The following is a 19068-nucleotide window of genomic DNA, read 5'->3' as shown; positions in this document are numbered from 1 at the left end:
ATAGTTAAAGTACACAACGGCACGATTTTATTAACTCAGCTTCATACCGTCTAAGACCAATTTCTGTCATCTTCTACATCAGATCCAGAGCAGTATTTACTCTCCACAGCACATAACATAATTTCCATGCACACAGTTATCAGTGCAGCAAGTCCGCTTGCATGTTCCCTTGGAACATCTGAAAACCATTGCTTAAAAAGGGCATGATGGGATTAACAAAAACCAATATTCTCCTTCAAGAAACATATAATGGCAACAGAATGGAAAATTACCAAGGTTATGTAGGGAAAAAAAACCCCAAACCAATAAGCCTTACTTGTGCAAGGTATGAGATGGCCGGTCATTTTTCTCCAGTTGTCCATAGCAGCTAGTTTTTGCTTCAGGAATGAAGGAGTGTTTTTCCAGCATGGCTGATGCAGCAGTGGCAATAATCCCAAGGCCATCCCGTACCCGAGCTTCTAAACTGTAGTCCCATTCATCATACGATGCTGAAATGAGTCCTGAGGGAAACTCCTTGGGAGTGATTTCTGTGTTACCACTAACCAGGCTGGGGACTATCCAAAAGAAATCATAGCCAGTAAGGCCCAGGGAACGAGCCTCATCCAGTATGTAGACAGCTTCATCCTTGGAACAATATAGCAGGATGACAGATGAATGAATTTTCTTCAGCTGAATTTGGGTCTTGGCATCTCCAAAGGCGGTATCGAGTATGATGATGTTCTGCATGTCCCAGCCCACAAAACTATTTTCCACTGTGGTCTTAATGACATTGATGAAGTCTCGATATCCAGGGAAGGTGGTGGTCACCAGAGAGAACACGTGCCAGTCATAATCCTGCATGATCTTCAGCATGACAATGGCTTCTTGCTGGATGGAAGCCCCAAACTGGAAGAACGTGGACATCACATCCTAGAATACCAAACAGAGTGAAAGATTACTAATATTTTACAAGTCTGAAGAGAATAGAATCTCTAATTCTTCTGCTCTCTTTGGTCCACCATGGCTACCAAACTTTCATTGCATTCAAATAACTTTCTGCAACTTATCATATTCATATCATTAATAAGCAAAACTGATCGTAAGTACGTACCGCAGCTAATTAAAATATTTGCCAAAAAGTGACAAACAGACATTTACATAGGACATTTCTGACTGCTTGATCACTTGAAGACAACTCCTCAAATCAGTACTTACTGAGGAAGCTCCCTAGAGACAGCCACCCACTGTTAAACAACTCATCTCCAGCAGGTAGCTTTAGATTCATCAAACTTATTAGGAATGCAACCCAATAAATTCATACTAATTTTTAGTTACAATGGAATTAAATTGCAATGCACATGCTGTATATATATGAAGAAGCTCTGTACTTCCAGACCTAATGTCTGAGGGATTCTTCATTTCCACAGGTTCATTGGACTTGGTGGAAGCTGTCAAACTCTGCAGAAGTAGATTTATCATCCCCGGGTACTGAGTTCACTACTGGGCGTGGGCTCACTACTGATCACGCTCCATTCAGAGCACATGGCCCATTGATGCCTGATGTAGAATTAACAGGATGGGACTCCAGGGACAGCCAGCAAGCTGCCAGTGTCCTCATTAAAGGACTTACATGGAAGTAAATTCAAACAATGGCCTCATACGTAACTGCACTGCCTGACACAGCTGTGCTGCCAGTTTGCTAGGAGACTTGTTTCTAATATTTGTCTTAGGCTTTTACAATATTCATAACATTTTATGCAGTATAAGGGCAGGTGCCTGTTATTTTAACATCATCTATCAGGAACAGGCAACACAATAATATATTTTGTTGGCACTAAATTTATGAACATTTTCATTGGTCTATTTTCACCAAGTTGCTGTAAGATCTAAATTTATTTTGGAATTTTACATTCTAGATTTATATACGTCACAATTATTAGAGTACCAAAACTGTACACAGGAAGCTATATAATTCTTTATTTTCATTTTACTTCAGTATTTATTCCTGACCAGTGGTGGCAACTTATGTACATCATTTTCAGATACAGAAAGCATGAGCTCCTGATGAAAGAAAAGCTTATTACTTAAAAATAAGATATTAACCATTCAAGATTTCTTATGCAGCCTTTACAGGAAAGACAGACACGGTGCTTTTAATTTAAAGAGTTTTATGAACGTGGTTGTGAACTGCTATCCTATTTTACATTGCGGGGAACAGAAACAGATTAATTGCCTTAGGTTTCATGGCAAGGTGGTGTTAAACATACAATTATTAGTGAGAACGGTAACTCAGCTCTACAAGTTCTGTATTTTATCTACAAAATCTATTCAGAGCAACCTGAGTGTCTTTTTTTTTTTTTTTTTTAATAGAGATGAGTGTTATTGCTTTCTAAGTGTTAAGAACCTGACACCAGGATTCTATATAGCTTGACAGCAATAAAAGTCTTACGACCTGTGTCAGACCATGAAGACTGATATTGAAGGTAAAAAATACACACTACTGGTGGTAATGAAATCATGTGCCATGGCTGCTTTGGTACCTCAAAGATGGCATTCTGAATGCCAGTGCCAGATTTGCAGTGGTTCTGGGTTAATTACAGATGTTGTAAGACATATTTGGGAGAAGAATTGAATTAGGAAGATTTGATTGCTGAATGCTTCTAGGAGCTATTTCCTGGTGACCTGCGCTGTATACTTAAAAATAAACAAACAAACAAACAAGCTTTTCATCTGGGGACACTTACAGCTAACGAAACCCAGCACACAGAAAATCTGCCCAGCGTCAGCATTAATGGTTTAGTTACTGATATACTATTACAAAGTAAATTAGATATCTAGAGACAATGCCATGAATCCAAGTTTGCTGTAGCTTCCTAATTGAACATTAAAAAAATATTGTAATGCAAAGTCAATCACTTCAGTTTTCTTCTCCAGCTCTTATCTTACCCTCATTTTTACTTGTGATTATGCTAAATAACAGTAAAAATAAGTAAAATAATTTACAGTAAATTAAATAGATTATTTCCATCATATCCTTTCACTCTACCCCATTTCTATATATGGTTTATGGCTACTAATGTAGTGGAATAATTCTTTCAAACAACACATACACATTGGCCCTTCATGCATCACAAGGAACTTCTCCAATATGGCAACTGAAGATGAAGTCTTTGACGGCAAAAAACAATGCAGATGGACATTTCCAAGTGTGACCTTTCTAACTAGTAAATACAGATTTTTAAGCTAGAGCAGTCCTTGTCATCTTCACTGGCCATGAACAACAGCCTTGTGCACAATGGCCTGTGTCACCATTACAGGAGTCTGACAACACAAGAAAAGTACAAAAAATAAATCCTTTCCTTTTGTAAACATTTTGTTAGAAAAATAGTTTATAAAAGGAGCTTTGATTAAACATTTTTATAAAGTTCATACCCATATTACATGAATCCTTTTCACATAATTGTGAATGTGAATATTAGTCAAAATCAGGCAATTAATATCAATTTGTGATATGAATGGTGAAAAAAATTGTAATTATATGGTGAAAACAAGTTTGGGTTCAGGAAAAGTGGAGATAGATACAAATATCACAAGCGAGATTCTCATCTGAAGAAATTCCATGTAGCTCCACTGACTTAATGTGATGCTTTTATAGAGCTGAAGATCTGACTGTATGTGTTTACAATGAATTTGAAACAGATGGAAGATTACAAGCAAATTGCAGCCTTAGGAACTTCAGCAGATATTTAAATGCCTATAAGGAGAATATTCAAGGACATATTATCCATTAAGTTTAGGGGAAAAAAAAAAGAAAGTTTAGTGCAGAAACAGTAAATAAATAAATAAAACTATAAGGGATTCAACTACTGTATCCTTAAATATCTACAAAACTGTTCATTTTGGGGTTTTTAAAGCTTCACATTCTTCCTGAAACACATTATTATTCCTCTGCTTTATACCGACTTAGTATTTTGTTACACAAATAGAATTTAAGTTCTACTTTTCTATATTCAAAAGCAAACTAAAGTGATGTTTGTAAAAACCCAAAATTATTCAGTTATTTTCATTTAACTGTCATCTTGTCATCTATCAAGACATCTAAGTCATTGCTGAAGTAGGAATACAGGTGTAATATTGGAGGTGCTTTAAATGCACATCAGAAATATGTTCATTTTCTTTCCTCAGAGCCCCCATCTATTGAGATTATTGGTGAAGGATGCAAGGAAGCTCTACCACTTATCCAATTAAAGAGAATTTTATACAAAGGAATTCCACGGATAAATCTCAAAGCATGCAAATCCCAAGATGTTACACTGATATGAGCAAAAATCTAGTTGGAAGTAGTTGTGGAAATTATTACGTAATACTTTATTTGATTTTTCTGTTCTAGCTTCTTAGCTGGATTCTACCACAGCCATGTAAACAAAAAACAGCAATGAAAAGAGAAGGAAAAGAACAAATGAAAACTTTTTGTTTCTTCCCGTCTTGCACATGAACATACAGTTTACAGCAAAACATCTCCCCATATGTTTCACACCAGAAGGAAGCAATCCTTCAATTGCTTCTTGCTTAACATTCTTCTTGAATTTTGCATACGATATAAAATTCTGTCATTACGGAAAAAGGGCACTTCAGTGTTCCCATGCTTGTGCACAAAACAGAGCAGCTCTCTCTGATGCTGTCATTTCATAGATTAATATATTAGAGTAAGTTGCTTTTTAATTAGTGTACAGAGTCTATAAATCTGTCACTGTTGTCAGAATTGCACATTTCACTTCCCCAATTCCAACAAATTACAGGAATATTTCTCTCGAAACCTCATCCTCAGCTATTTTCATGACATCTTAGTTTCCTAGCTCCAGCTTTTCCATGAGATCAGCAGGGCACATTCACAGCTGCTGTAACAGCTGAGGTAAGCTTTGACAGTAGTTTATGCCTGCTAGGGAAAAAGCTGCAATACTTGGTTAGTTAAAGAAAGAAACATTTGTTATCTAAAATAGTATACCTTTTGTTAAATGAAAATGAAGCGCTAAACCAGAACAAAATAGGGGTCAACATAAGACCAAATCGATTTTCCACTTGGCAGATTTGTCGAGGACAGTTGTTTCACTGGTAAGACAACATTATGACAGGAAGCAAAAGCCAGCATGGAACACGGTTTAAAAAGCAATCCAGAGGATGATTTTGTTCAGCTAGAAACAAGATTATTATGACAGGACTACAAGTAGGACTTTAAAGTTATCTTAATTACTTCATTCTTACTCACTCTGTATCTTCCACAGAGATCCAGCAAAAATTCTTTTTCTCCTATTTTACACCACTGTCACTTAGATATTCCATTTTCATAACAGATTTAAGGCATGCGGTGCTAGGTTTACATATACAGTGCAAGCTGTTTCCTGCTTAATGAATTATAGTAGTTATTTGGCATTTTTATGAAGACTGGAAAAACTGAAAACCAGAGATGAGTCATGAATTTAAGCTGAATAATTTAGCATCACATCAAAAATATACAGAAGGAAATTATTTGTATCAATCTCAAATGTAGGTAGATAATGTATCTTGCAGTGTGTTAACTTGGAACAATTTTTTTAGATTACTTGAAATGATGTATTGATCCCCTGGTAAACATGAAGTGAATCCTGTTTATCTGTCATTAATATCTAGGTTTCAGCCATACGGTCTTCCTTTGCGGTACTACAGAGACCCATGCAAACCTTTCAGTCAATGCAAACACTGAAGTGGAGAAGCTGAAAGGAAAACCTTTCCTCCCAAGATACCGTGCACATTTCTAAACTCTTAAGTTATTAAATTCCTGCCTCTATTCATTAACAGTATAGAACATGCAATTCCCAACACAAACATCTCACTGAGGCACCCAGGGAGAAAACTCCCCCAGTATCACCATGGGACCAATTTGGGGGAAATTATACAAAATTATGCACTTTCAGGCAAAACAGAGCAACATGTGAGGGTGGAAATAATTTACTAATTATTACAAACAGCAGAAAAGATTTGTTTCCCAAGGACCTGTCACCTCTCTGGCCTCACACGTGGCAAAAGCACGCACGACCCCCGCCCACAGGTTTCTTGGTCGATACCAACCTCTCCCGTGGGAGCCGCGCTCCTGCCCTCCCATGTGGGCTATGGAGCTGCTTGGGCCCCAGGCATCCCCCACCAACCACCATGGTCCCACGTGGGACCCCCCAGCCGCCATCACCCTGAGTTGAGCTCAGCTGCAGCAAGGCCATGCCCAGCCCCAGCAGACACTGACTTGCTCCTTGCACTCAAGCTGGAGCCTGACTCGTCCCCCTATCCTTGTCCAGCGATGCCTGGACCCCCGTGCCAGCCCTCCCGAGGCACGGGCTGAGCTGAGCGGGAGGCAGGGGCAGCAGGGCAGGGGCTCTGTGGACGAGGTGCGCGGGCTCCTGCAGCCCCCAGCCGGTAGATTTGATGTTCTCCACATCTGCCCACGTAGACCTGTGAATGTGTTTCGCCATTTCTCACTGAGAAGACTAAGGCCTTCTAGCAGAGCTAGAAAAGGGATGGAAATTTTCTTACTCTGTAATTTAACTGGTGCAAATGCAGAGCCACGAAATATATAAAGGTCAACAAAAAGGACGAACTGAGGCCTTACTTTTTATTTTAAAAGTTTGCTCTGGGAGAGGAACACGCAAGTTAGAAAAGGGCAGTAGCAAGCAAGGGAGTACATTATGGCTTTCCAACATCTGACACGTCCCCTTTTATTATTCCAAGGAATAAATATCAGGAAACATGATTTTGAAAGGTTAGCACCGGCTTAATCAAGCATGTTCTTTCCCATTTCCAGAGGGAGCCTGCAGGGATTAATTTTGCAGAGGCTTCTCTATTTTCAGGTCATGGTTTTATCCTAAGAATTTTGCTAGATAACAGATAGGGGTTTGGGGGGTTTGTTTTATTTTTTTTTCCCTTTAATATATCCATTTAATTTTATACTACTTGCTTGGCTTATCTGGGTCTGCTACAAGAGTTGAACTTTGCCACTATTTTTTCTATACCAGAATAGCAAATAAACAAACACAAAGGAGTGAGAACAGGGTTTCTACAGATCAATGCAGAGTCCACTGGTTTTTGATCCTTCACATTCTTCAAATAATACATTGTCATGTCTAATGATTTAAAGTAACTCAACATGCCATCACAGTGAAACAACATAACTTGATTATGGAAGACAACTAGTTTAGCACAGAGCTCATGAACCATTCTCTGGGCTGGAGCGCACCGCCTGGGTTTTCATTGACAGATTGCTCAAACATTGGAAATTGTGGTGTCTCAGTCTGAGCTCCTGTTCAACCAGGACAGGCAAGTGAAAAATGCTTTCAAAGGCTGAAATGACATCAACAAGCCTGTGACAGAACTTGATAAAATCCTGAAAAGACTCATGTGAACCAGCAGGGATTTTTGTGTGGTCATTTGATGAAAGGTTTATTCACAAGGTGCCTTCTTTCTAGATAAATTTCAACTTCCACTGTTACAGAAACATCTTACATCATGAATATTTCAATGAGGAAGGGAAAAATTGTGGTTCTACAAAAAGGCAGCAAGGAGCTGGCTGTACCAGAGCTATTTGGGTGAGTAACAGCTATTGTACAGCTTTTGGGGTGAAAGAGAATCCCAACATGTAAGAAGAAACAGAGTACTGATGCCTGCAAAGAAGATAAGGGAGAATAAAGAGTATTTTCAGACAAATTATATTTGCTTTGTACCTTCAAATATTTCTTGAATATAAATCAGTCACTCTTTAACCCATACAGGATCATGTGGTGCTGTATGTCAGTGTAAAGTCTTAGCATTATCCTAAAATACTTTTCCTTTATGGAGAAGATGAGATTCATACAAAAATTTCTCATTTCCTATAGGTATTTCACCATGAAAATAAATATTGAAAAACGTGTGTGACCTAATGTATCAATTAATTAGCAAGAAGGACAGGTTTTATGCCACAGATTATAGCTGAGTATCATTTCTGTTATGTCCCTTGTCATGACTGCAGATAAATGTTTTACCATTTTTAAATTTAGGTGTCTGATTTTCTCATGGTTTGTACAAGCAGCGTCCTTCTGGTTTAGTCATGTAATTAGTCAGCACTAAACTGATGCAAGTAAATAGTCTCTTGAAGAGCCCAAAAAGACTTCATTTTCTATGGGAAAATGACTTTAAATTAGCCATGTAGCACATCTTTCACCTCAAGGAACACCTGAGTTCACATGGAGTGCTCTTGAGTCTGTCCTTTCAGTGAAAACTCTTCAAACAGTTGTTATGAATGATTGGAGAGTAATCAGGAAAGTCAGTGACTTTTCAAAGACAAGGCAATTGTGTGAAGATACTCCAACAATACTGGTGAAAGTAACTGGCTTTCTGCTGTATGGAAACATTAATCTGCCAACAATTCACATTTGATAGATCACAACAAAGTTGTGGTGACAGTGTTAGAAGAAAAAGTGGTCCTGGTCCTGTTCTCCCCACGGCAACATGAGAAAGTTTAGAACAAACTGATAATGATCTATTCTGTACAGGTTACCTACCTGGATGAGAAAAATAAACAATGAAATGATGCTATGAAATGAGGTAGAAACAAACTGAAACTCAAACCATAATTTTACTGCAAGACTTTCAAAATGTGCTTGTTGGAAGGAGGAAAGCCTAGACTTATTTTCAGAAACAAAAATTCATTTTGCAGAATCATAGAAAGCTTTTTGCCAGGTAATAGAAATAAAAAGCCTTAAGAGAGCATCAGTGCACTTTTGAATTAGCCTGGTGAAAGGCCAAGACTCAGGAAATCCAGCAGGGATAGACACAGACGTCCGAGGAAAAGAAAAGTCTGGATAACTTTCCTCTCCTAGTTCTGGTATTTCATTGGAACTCACATAATTTACCTCTAGAAATAAAATACCACAAAGACATAGGATGAATGAAGGATACCAGCTAAATGAACCAGACAGGTCTCTGGGAAAGAAATAAAAATCTTGGTATATAGACTACCCACCCCCACTATCCCACTCTCTTATATTCGCACTGGGGCATTATTTACTGATGTTCACATTGTTTCATATCAGTATTGAGATACTACATATTTTACTACCAAAACAACATGCTGGGCTATGTGGAATTTCTCACCTTCCTCAAGTTTCAGTCTGTGACTATAGAGAATTATCTATCAAATCAATTAGTTCATTTACTTTGAACTACATCTGCTCCCACAAGGCCATCAGAGATGAGATTCTCTTGATTCATGGGCAGTTTGGGGAACTTTAATGGATATAAAATCAAAGCATTTAGTTTACAGTGAGTTATATTATTTCTTGGAGCAGACAGCTAGTTCTAATTATAAATCTTGAAAACAATCCTGCTGTTAATGGCCATGCTTACTGAAAACAACCTTGTATACAGGGTTTAACTGTCCAGTTTCACAATAAGACCCTGATAGCCAGGTTTTGGTACAGGCAGATAGATCTCCAACACAAAGGAAGATTCCAAAATTTCCAAGGGAGTCCAAAAAGAGAAACAAATGAAAAAGCAGTGTTTTATCTTCCTCTTTCAATAAAAAGTGAACCTTGCTAATCTCTATTTTTAAAATTTTCAGCAAATAAAATTTCATTCTAATAGTTTAGTCTTACAGACTTTACTGCCCAAAAGGGTTATGTCATTAGTCGTTTAAAAGTGCAATGGCCACATTTTATCTGATTAACAGCTTTTTACAGCACCAGCCTAATTCATTTTTTTATCAAAATCAGTCATCCAAATCGATTTTGCTCTACCCCAGCCATAAGTTTAAACATGTACACAAATTACTCAGCCATCCACAGAATCTGCTAGAATCCAATTTACTTGACTTCTTTTTGGGTACCTGCTAAATTAAAATATGTGGGTTTGGTAATATTTTTTCAATTTAATGGTAATATTTTAGCTAAGCAAAATTTCATGTGCTTACATTACTATTGCTGTGGAATCAAAAAATATAAGTTGTTGGAATAACTTATGGAAATTTTCAAGAATCAATGCTATGCAATAATTCATCCCTGAGACAAATTTTCATTCCAGCTATTTGGTGTCTAACGCACTAGCTGTTTCACTTAACTATAAGATGACATCACAGAGTAATTTAGATAGGTATCGTATACCCCCAACCTATAGGAAAAGTGGTTCAGAACAAGGATTTAGAGTGGTTGAGGACAAGTATGATTCTCTGTCCAAATTTTCTATCTTATCTAGCACAAATATTGCACAAGAAAATTCTGCATAACAACCTGCTTACAGCTCATGCATCAACAAAATTTGCGAAAGGATTTTCATACAGTTTTTGCCATTAGGAGCTTTAAAAACAACACCATCCAAACTTATTAATCCTGTAAATAGAATCAAAACTCTACTTACCCACAATAACATTTAAATATGCTATGGCCAAGAATCCAGCATTAAATCCAGAATCAGTAACAATTTATCATTTAATGGCAGCTGAATCAAACCAAATAGGTTGATTACTTACAGTATGTATTGCATGTGTGCATAAATGCCATACACTATATAGAAAGATATGCATAATTAAATATCAATAAAAATGTCTTAAGACATCATCTCCTTATCTGAAAACATTTGGTCTCAATTGAATGCTAAAATATTTCTCACTTGTGTGGATGATGAGAAGCCAGAAAACCATTAACTAAGTAATTTCCATACATCTACACTTAACAAGTAAAAATGAAGGCAACAAACAACCTCCTCCTCCACCCCCTTTCACCAAATGGTGAGTATAAAATATTAAGCAAATAAAAGAAATATAAAACCAATTTAATTTTTTACTGTGTGGTTGTAACTCTGTGCTTTTCCTTTATGAGCCAGGACTCTTGGACTAGCCACGTCTAGGTGCCTAGTCTGCTTCAGTAGCACTGGACAGGAGAGAAAAATCCAACAGCAAGAGGCTAGCTGGGGAGGACAAACAGATAGGCAGATGGAAAGGAAATTTTTTGAGAGGACGGCTAAACTGAGTTCAAGGAGCCATTCAGAGCATCTTTCCATGGCAACAGAGATATGTAGGAGATATTCAAGTAGCAGAGGAAGATGATGATAAGACGAGAGATTCAAAATTCTTCAAGAAGATATATGCATTTTGGTTCCCCATGTAGTTTGGGTGCTAAACAAGAAGAGGTGCAACCCTGACTCACCTGCCTTTGGAAGGCAAAGTCACAAAAACATCGTAACTTACCCAAAGCATGCATGCTGCTTTTAAATTCTTCTAGAAGGAAGTGTTTCAAAATACTCAGTATACTCCTCTGCTCTTATGTACAATCAGCAGGTCTTTAGAAGAGAGTGTACTGAAGGGAAATACCATTTATGCTTATCCTTTATAGTCTCCTCTTTAGGCATCATCTTTGGCCTCTGGGCAAAGCTACAGGTGCTCTTCTGTTATGCTAATGGAAATCACATGCTTTCTCAAAGTGAGTGATCAGCCCATCAGTCTAGCAATTTATCCTTTTCCATTGTACATTTAATAGCAGCAGGTCAGAAGCAAATTCAGTTACAAAATTTCTGATATGTATGATCTTACATCAGTAAGTACTTACAGTAAGTACAGTACTGCACAGATATGTAAGTATATATCACCCCAGCTCAAGACGAGAGGGTGGCTAACTACATATCTTAGAATGAATCCTACTGATAAGAACATAGCCCAAAGTACACCAGCAATGGATGATCTTTCACTGGTATTCACTGCAGAGCCTTTGAATAATCATAGCTGAAATCACAAAACAAAACACATTTGCGTTAAAGTAGTTGCAAAGTTTCCAGTACTCAGAGCTACTACATCCATACGAGAAGGAACATAGGAAGAATATGGAAGGAGGAGGAATGTGGAATTCAGCTGTAGGCAGATACAACAGTTTTGCAATATCAATGTGCTAACCAGATAAGGACATGAGCATTTAATGTTGCATTCTGTGATGGATGGTAAATCAGGTACTATAACAGAGATAGGCAGACAAAAAACTCTGTTGCACCTACTTTTTCTGACTCTACCCACACTGTTCCACACTTTTGACTTAAATCTACATTTTCTTTTTGGCATTCTGTTTAAGGGTGCATCGACTTATTTAGTAAGAGATTTGCCAAGCATTGTTCCCATGAGCAAATACTATTCTGGGCAGAAAAGCTTTACCAACATATATTCAAATTACTGAGATTTTTATATGGGCAGTAAAAGTATTTCTTCTATGAAATAGCTTAGCTCAAGTTACTTTTCCTTAGTTAAGTAGAGGTAAAATATCTTTAAGAATGGTTCTGATTTACAGTAAATATCAGAGGGAAAACATAACTTTAAGAGAGGAAATGTTCAAAATGCTAAGTTTAGGTCCTTACAAGACATAGTAATTCTTTCTAGAAATTACTACAGATTTGACAGTCATACTAGATACAGTAAATACTGCACTGCTGTAGCAAATTGAGTATCTCATTTCCAGCCATAAAAAAACATGTTTGTACAATGTTCAGTACAGTGTGAAGAGGACTGAAGCCATCTTCCTTAACCTGCACAATATCTTAATACTTTGAAGAGAGAGACATAATAACCCTTGTACTGAATACAAATAAGTAACAAGACATATTATTTCGGTTCATTTTTTAATGCCAGAAATTTTTATAAGTTTTATTTTATTATTATGCATATAGCTATTTCCTAGACAGGTACAACACCACACAAATCAATGACTTCTATAGATTCCTATGAAAATATAAAAATAAACTTCAGAGTTTTTCTAACCAAGGTAGGAAACATGAAAGACAACTAATCTCAGTAGAGACTACAACAGTTAATAGATTTCTTCAAGTATCCATAATGCAACTAATTTGTAAGTACCCTCACATCTAAATTCAATGGGAGCTCTGAGTGCTCAACAGCCTCCAAAGGTGGATGTGCTCATGCAGAAAGGAGCATCTGCACAGATGTGAGAGTTCAGCCATGCCCATTTTATTTATGCTACTACGTGTCCTCAGAAAATTGTTTAAGTACTCAGTTAAATGAAGTCTACCAATTGTCTACCAATACGAAGTGGGGGTACTTGCTCATTTTCATTAATGGAACTGTGCATCAAAGGGATTTAGATGCCAATCCTTTGGGTTCCTTTGAAAAAAAGCCTTTTGTGTAGGACGGCTAACAAACAAAACACCTGCTCTTACAAGTTGTTAAGTGCCTTCAGTTCCATACATAAAAGATGAGTGCTCATTACATTTCAGGGACCTTATGTAACAAAGCTTGTTAAGAAGGTTGCAGCTGCAGTTTAGATTTCAGTGTAACAGGCACAAAGGATTGTGCTTTGCCTTAAACTAGTGTATCTTGATTTGTCTCCATTTGTGTCCCCTAGTGCCATACCCTAGAACAACAATTTAAGTTTACAGACTACAAGATTGCTCTTCTTTTGCAGGTCCTTTAGAAATAACCCGTGGACCTTCTGGTGTCCAAAATCCAGTCTGAAAAATACTGAGACTTGAAAGCAGTATCCTAGCCATTTCCATCTGATACTTGCTATTCACAGCAGGTGTAATATTTTACTATGATTAAATATCTTATTTTAATAAGTATTTGAGGATTGATCCTCAAACTTGCCACGGCTTACTGTGACATGATGTACTACCAAAAAGGAAAAGAAAAAGCCGTGACCTGATTCTTTGCAATATACTCCACCAAAACTCCTGGAATATGTGTGAAACGTGGAAGAACAGAGGACAACTTCACTGCACAGCTCTCACTAGGCAGTTCTGGCACTCCTTTACATGAATCATAATTCTCTATATAAAAGCAATGCAACTTTGAGTTCGCCAGATGATGATATTTCATGTTACATTAACAGATAATTAAAAGATGAATAATGAAGCTGAAGTGAATCTCCCCCTTTTGTGTAAGGAAGATGGATCTGTGGAGCAAGCAGGGATTGTCCTGTGTTCAGGAGCAGACACAGCTCATTTTAGGGAGAAAGGTGTTGATTTTTCAAATCACTACTAAATAAGGCAGTCTTCCTGCACAGTGTGTATTGAAAATTGGGAGACAAAAGAAAAATGAGATGTAAAATCTATGCCATATCACTTGACATGCTCCATTCCACACAAAGTAGAATCGTTACCCCATATGAAGCTCTTCAGGAGATGGATTCCTGGCTGGATGGAAGTTCATGTGAGATCCGTGATTCTTCTCAGTGGACAGACATTTGTTGCTATAATTGCAACAGTCCGTCAGTTCACTAGAAATCTCAGAGAAATAAGCAGAAACAAGCTCATGTAGAGAAAAGCTCCATACTGATCCTCCCTGATTTCTATGGGAGTAAACTTGGTTTGCTGAAGATCAGGACAGGAGCAGGTACTAAGAACAAAAGTGTCACTATAAAACATGCAAAGAACAAATGATGGTGTTTGTATTACCAAACCCATGCTGCAGGGAATGGGTCAACGTCCCACAACGTGCATCTTTTTTTCTCTATTCAGCTTTCCTTGCGCAGGGCAGCCTGGCAGGGACTTCAAAACCACTGGCAAGGAATTCAGAATCACTGAGCTACTACAAAGGACCTTGGATACCAGGAGTGGAGGAGAGGAGCAAAATCCCACCCATTGAAAAGTGAGCAGTTCCTCAGCATAAGCCTGGACAAGAAGGGTAGATGTTAGAAAGCACCACAAAAGAGGAAGAGTCAGGTATGCAGGTACCTACTGGCCCAGGGGCTGAGCTTCCTGCTCCCGACAGACACCTTGCTAGGCATCCCACAAGTGAAAATTTCATCTACAACACTGCCTCTGAAAGCCATTTCTGGTGACAGCTCGGCTATTTCCAACACATCCTATACCAGTTCTGCTGTCCAGAGCTGACACAGAGCCAGAGACAAACATTCAGCATGTTGAAGACACCATTAGAAATAGATGAATAGTGCAAAACAAATTAACTCCCTCATGCATAGCAGCAGATATTTTCTTTCACTATTTGTGGATCATATATTATTAATAAATATTTGGACAAGCACTGGTTCCTGATAAAAATATTAAGTATGAAAGTTTTACCGAATTTTAAATGAAACACCTTAATTTGAAAACAGAAAATCCTCTGTCACTTGAATTTGTACTCTCTTTCAGAAAACATTAAAAAAAGCATAGAGCAGAAGTAATACAATGTGACAGGTGACTGGACACAAATCACAAACAGTCAAGGAATGCCATTTACAAAAGCCCTTTTCTTAATCATCCTTATTATTAAACAAATACTAAGAGCAACATGATTTTAAATAAAATCAGTGAGGGCCAGTAAAAGTTTAACTCACTAAATTACAGCAGTAATTATCCATTATTCTTAGTAACGTAGCTTAGCCAGCAATAATCTATTGGTCACTTCAGACTGTATTTGCACAATGACCGTATCATAAAAAAGCATTTTCACAAAAGCTGCAATTCAACAGCTATAAATTTTCAAAGATATAACAGATTTCCTTTGTAATAAGGAGTACAGCCTTAGAATAAGAAAGTATAATGCATTACCTTATAAATCTTCCCTCCTGGAAGATTTATTTATCCCCAGTGATACATAGAGTAATTTAGCACAACTCATGTTACAATGCCACATCTAATGAAGTGTCTTGAAACCATCCATACAGAAATAGTTTCTAGTCTCCTCTTTCAATTGACCATAAGTCTGGTCCAAAGGTGGTTTCACTACTACATATGAATGATAATGTGTTGCTATACATACCCATAATACAGGATATAACTGTACTCATTTTATCTTGGTATATCAAATGATAACATATCATCTGATTGTGGAACAAAAATTAAAGCTGAAAAAATTGTAACTTCTATTGTAGTCTGATAAAAAATTCAAACCTGTAAAATACACTATGTATGGAATTATGTACACTGAAAGACTTCTGCACATTGAATGCTTCATCCCTCTCCACAAGATTAAGTACATTTTCCTTTGATTTTTTTTGCCCAACCAATCTCATAAAGGAGTTAAATTTATTATTATACACTCACGCCATAGAAACAAGACACACAAACATTTTCTTGCTTACCATGAAAATATCAAATAGCTTGTGCTGATCAGTTAAAATATGCCATTTGTTTTTTCTATGGAAATTTGTTTTTCTTACAACCTCACCTAGACCGCCAAGAAATAACAGATTTTATGGAGTATTCATGAGCAAAATTCAACACAAAGCACAGAATTAAAGTATAAATAAAAATAAAATCATTAAAATAATATACAGATGCTTGGTGCTATGTCAAGAATAAGCATATATGGAAAAGTATTGTCTGCTTATAAGGAAGGACTCAAATTATTACTTGAAAATGAGACTTAATCAAAACGAGACTACTAAAACAAAATGAGAGCTCAACTGAGCAATGATATTTGTACATACATTGGTGAATTTGGAAATTAAATGGATACATAAGGGATATTCTCATTAACTCATTCATATAAATTGGTATGCAATGAGCAGAAGAATTTGAGAAGACAATGATAAAAATTATTGTAGTTTCTTCAGCAAACAAGCAGCAGAGATACAAATGGGGCCTGATTGCTAACCCCCCTATGTGGGAAGACTTTGCCACCTCTTCAGTTTCTTTCAGACAACTAGTTAAATGCACACTGGTGCATTATGAAGCCCACATCTAGGTGCATATTCCTACTCATGAGTATGAAGTAATTTCCCAAACTATTTAAACATTTTCACAGTTTCTTAACATCTTTAACACAGACCTCTTCCCACCCCAACCAAGCAGCAGCTGAAGAATGTGTTTATATGAAAACAGGAGCACTTTTATTTACTGCAAAGCTTAGGGCAAATTCCTGCCCAATTCAGAAATATGGGGCCCATGCTCTTAAACTCTTCAGGATCTCCAGACAGTCTCAGGGTATTTGATGACTAAGAGGAGTAAAAGTTTAGTTAGTGAATGTGATTCAGTTGGCTATATACTCATAAACCAGTGCCATTTATTCCCTTCACAACACAAATCAGAGAAGTCAACCTCTTTTATGCTCATCACATAGTTTTCAGAGCCCTGTCTCTACAGAGAGACTAGTATGTGGTCTCATACTCCCCAAGAGTTTAATGTACATTTTTTGAAAGAGTGTGTTGACCAATTTCTATGTACTGGACTACTATAAAAAATTGAGGCGGGGAGGGTAGGGATGGGGATGGGCAGATGACAAATCTAAATCATTACAAGTAAGCCGTGATCTTTAACTGCTGTGGGAAGGTGTAGCAGTCACACTGTTACCAATTTATAGTTAACTGTAGGACATCTCGCTTGAATGGAACTTTCCATGCAAATTATGTTAGTCTTTGTATTATTATTTGAATTGCCGTTACTTTCTTGGCAAGGTATGCAATTCAACCACCTTCAGAACAAATATTTTAGCTTCTAATGAAAGTTTGGGAGAGCACACAGCCCCAGGACCTTCTCATTAACATGTTTTGCCATTGCACAAGTTCTGTACTCCAAGATCTACAGACTGGGAAATCTTGTAAATCATGAGAACAGATAGCTTGGCAGCCTTTGTTCAGATTTCTCAGGCCAATTAATGATAATCAATATTAAAGCCAGCTGTGTTTAAAATTATTTAACCAATGTGTCCCATCCCCCCCTTTTTATTGACCTTTAATTTGTTACCTCCCATTGGCAGCTGTCAGCCTCGTGGTGCAGCTGGAAGAAAGATTCATGTGAATACTCCTTGGTTGCTTCAGTGCAGAATCAGTCAGGTTGTCTTAAACAGTCTCCTGTGTCTCATTCATCTTAAAAATGGCCAACTCTGCTCAGAAGATGATGAAGGCTGTGCAGTGATTTTCAGTGCTGCCGGAGCAGTAACCTCAAAGGAGAGGGATGGTATTGAACACTGCAGGGACTGGAGCAAGGGATGCAGACTGGAGTGAAATAACTTATTTCTACAATTATTACCTGATCAAGACTTAGTCTCCTATTATTGAAATTTATTAAACTAATTACACCTCTAAAGTTTAGGTTAGATTCAGAGATTGTATTAACATTAAAAAAATTCACTAGTGATTAGAATCGCACTGACGTTTGTAATGATATAAATTACTAACTGCAAAGCAAAGCAAAAATTATATCATATTCCAATTCGAAAAAATCAGATCAGGCAGACTATCTGAAAATTACATGTCCACCTATTTAAACTCATATTCAGGATTTATATTTTCTATCTCTGAGCTGTAGCATCAAGGGACTATTTGGAAATATTAAACATATGCTAACACTTCAAATTTAAGCAAGCTTTGCATTTATTTAATGCAGTTTTTGCAGGTAATGTATTACACATCAGCTGTTCAGCTTCATTCTGCTTTGCACTATTATTGAGACCTTGACATCAACAAATAATTATTTCATTTTTGGTTTTGCTGCCCAACATATAGGTATAACATCCTCTTTTCATATTCTGAACAGATAGTCCAAGTAATGCAGTTACACTAGAAGACAACACAGGTCTCTGACCGTCCCTTGGTATTTCTGATTTTGGCCATGCAGACCAGCATAAGAAGTGCTTTTTTGTGTTTTGTTTTTGGGTTTTTTTAATGTCTTTGCAGAGAGATATGAAAACCTGGGAATTTAAGAACAAATACTAGCGATGCAACCAATTAATCAGTGTAACCAACTGAACATGCTAGGTAAACCACATGCAGAGAATAAGCCAAAAGAATAACAAATGTCATTTGCATCAAAACAGATCATAAAATGCATACACTTTCCAAACAAGCACTGGTGATGGCTGTGATGTAAGGTCATGACAGTTCATTAGGCATGATTAGCATGCTTCCCTCTTGCCTAACAGAATGCTCACCAGTATCCAATTAATTTGAGGGTTATGAGTAAGTGACACCAGCTGACTGGAGTTATAGGATTAAACCTAAAGACTACAGCTACAAGAACCTCTGGAACAATCTGTTCCTTGACCAAGTTCTACTTTCTAAATGGTCATAAAGCTGTTCAATTCCCTGCAGGATACTCTCAGTCTTTTCCAAGTCACGTCATTACACAGATCTAGGTACAGCTACATCCAGCATT

General features: G+C 37.3%; 1 protein-coding gene across 1 annotated transcript in view; it reads right to left on the bottom strand.

Annotated features, from left to right (window-relative positions):
• The window catches only part of GRIN2A (glutamate ionotropic receptor NMDA type subunit 2A), a 196265-nt gene that overhangs the window by 80473 nt on the left and 96724 nt on the right, over nucleotides 1–19068 (bottom strand). The window contains exon 3 of the mRNA XM_072878469.1: nucleotides 317–909. Within this exon, the coding sequence (XP_072734570.1) occupies nucleotides 317–909 (593 nt within the window). The remainder of the gene's footprint in view (nucleotides 1–316; nucleotides 910–19068) is intronic.

This window comes from Ciconia boyciana, chromosome 13 (assembly GCF_034638445.1).
Source record: "Ciconia boyciana chromosome 13, ASM3463844v1, whole genome shotgun sequence".
Classification (NCBI taxonomy): domain Eukaryota; kingdom Metazoa; phylum Chordata; class Aves; order Ciconiiformes; family Ciconiidae; genus Ciconia; species Ciconia boyciana.
This window is presented reverse-complemented; position numbering and strand designations above follow the sequence as displayed.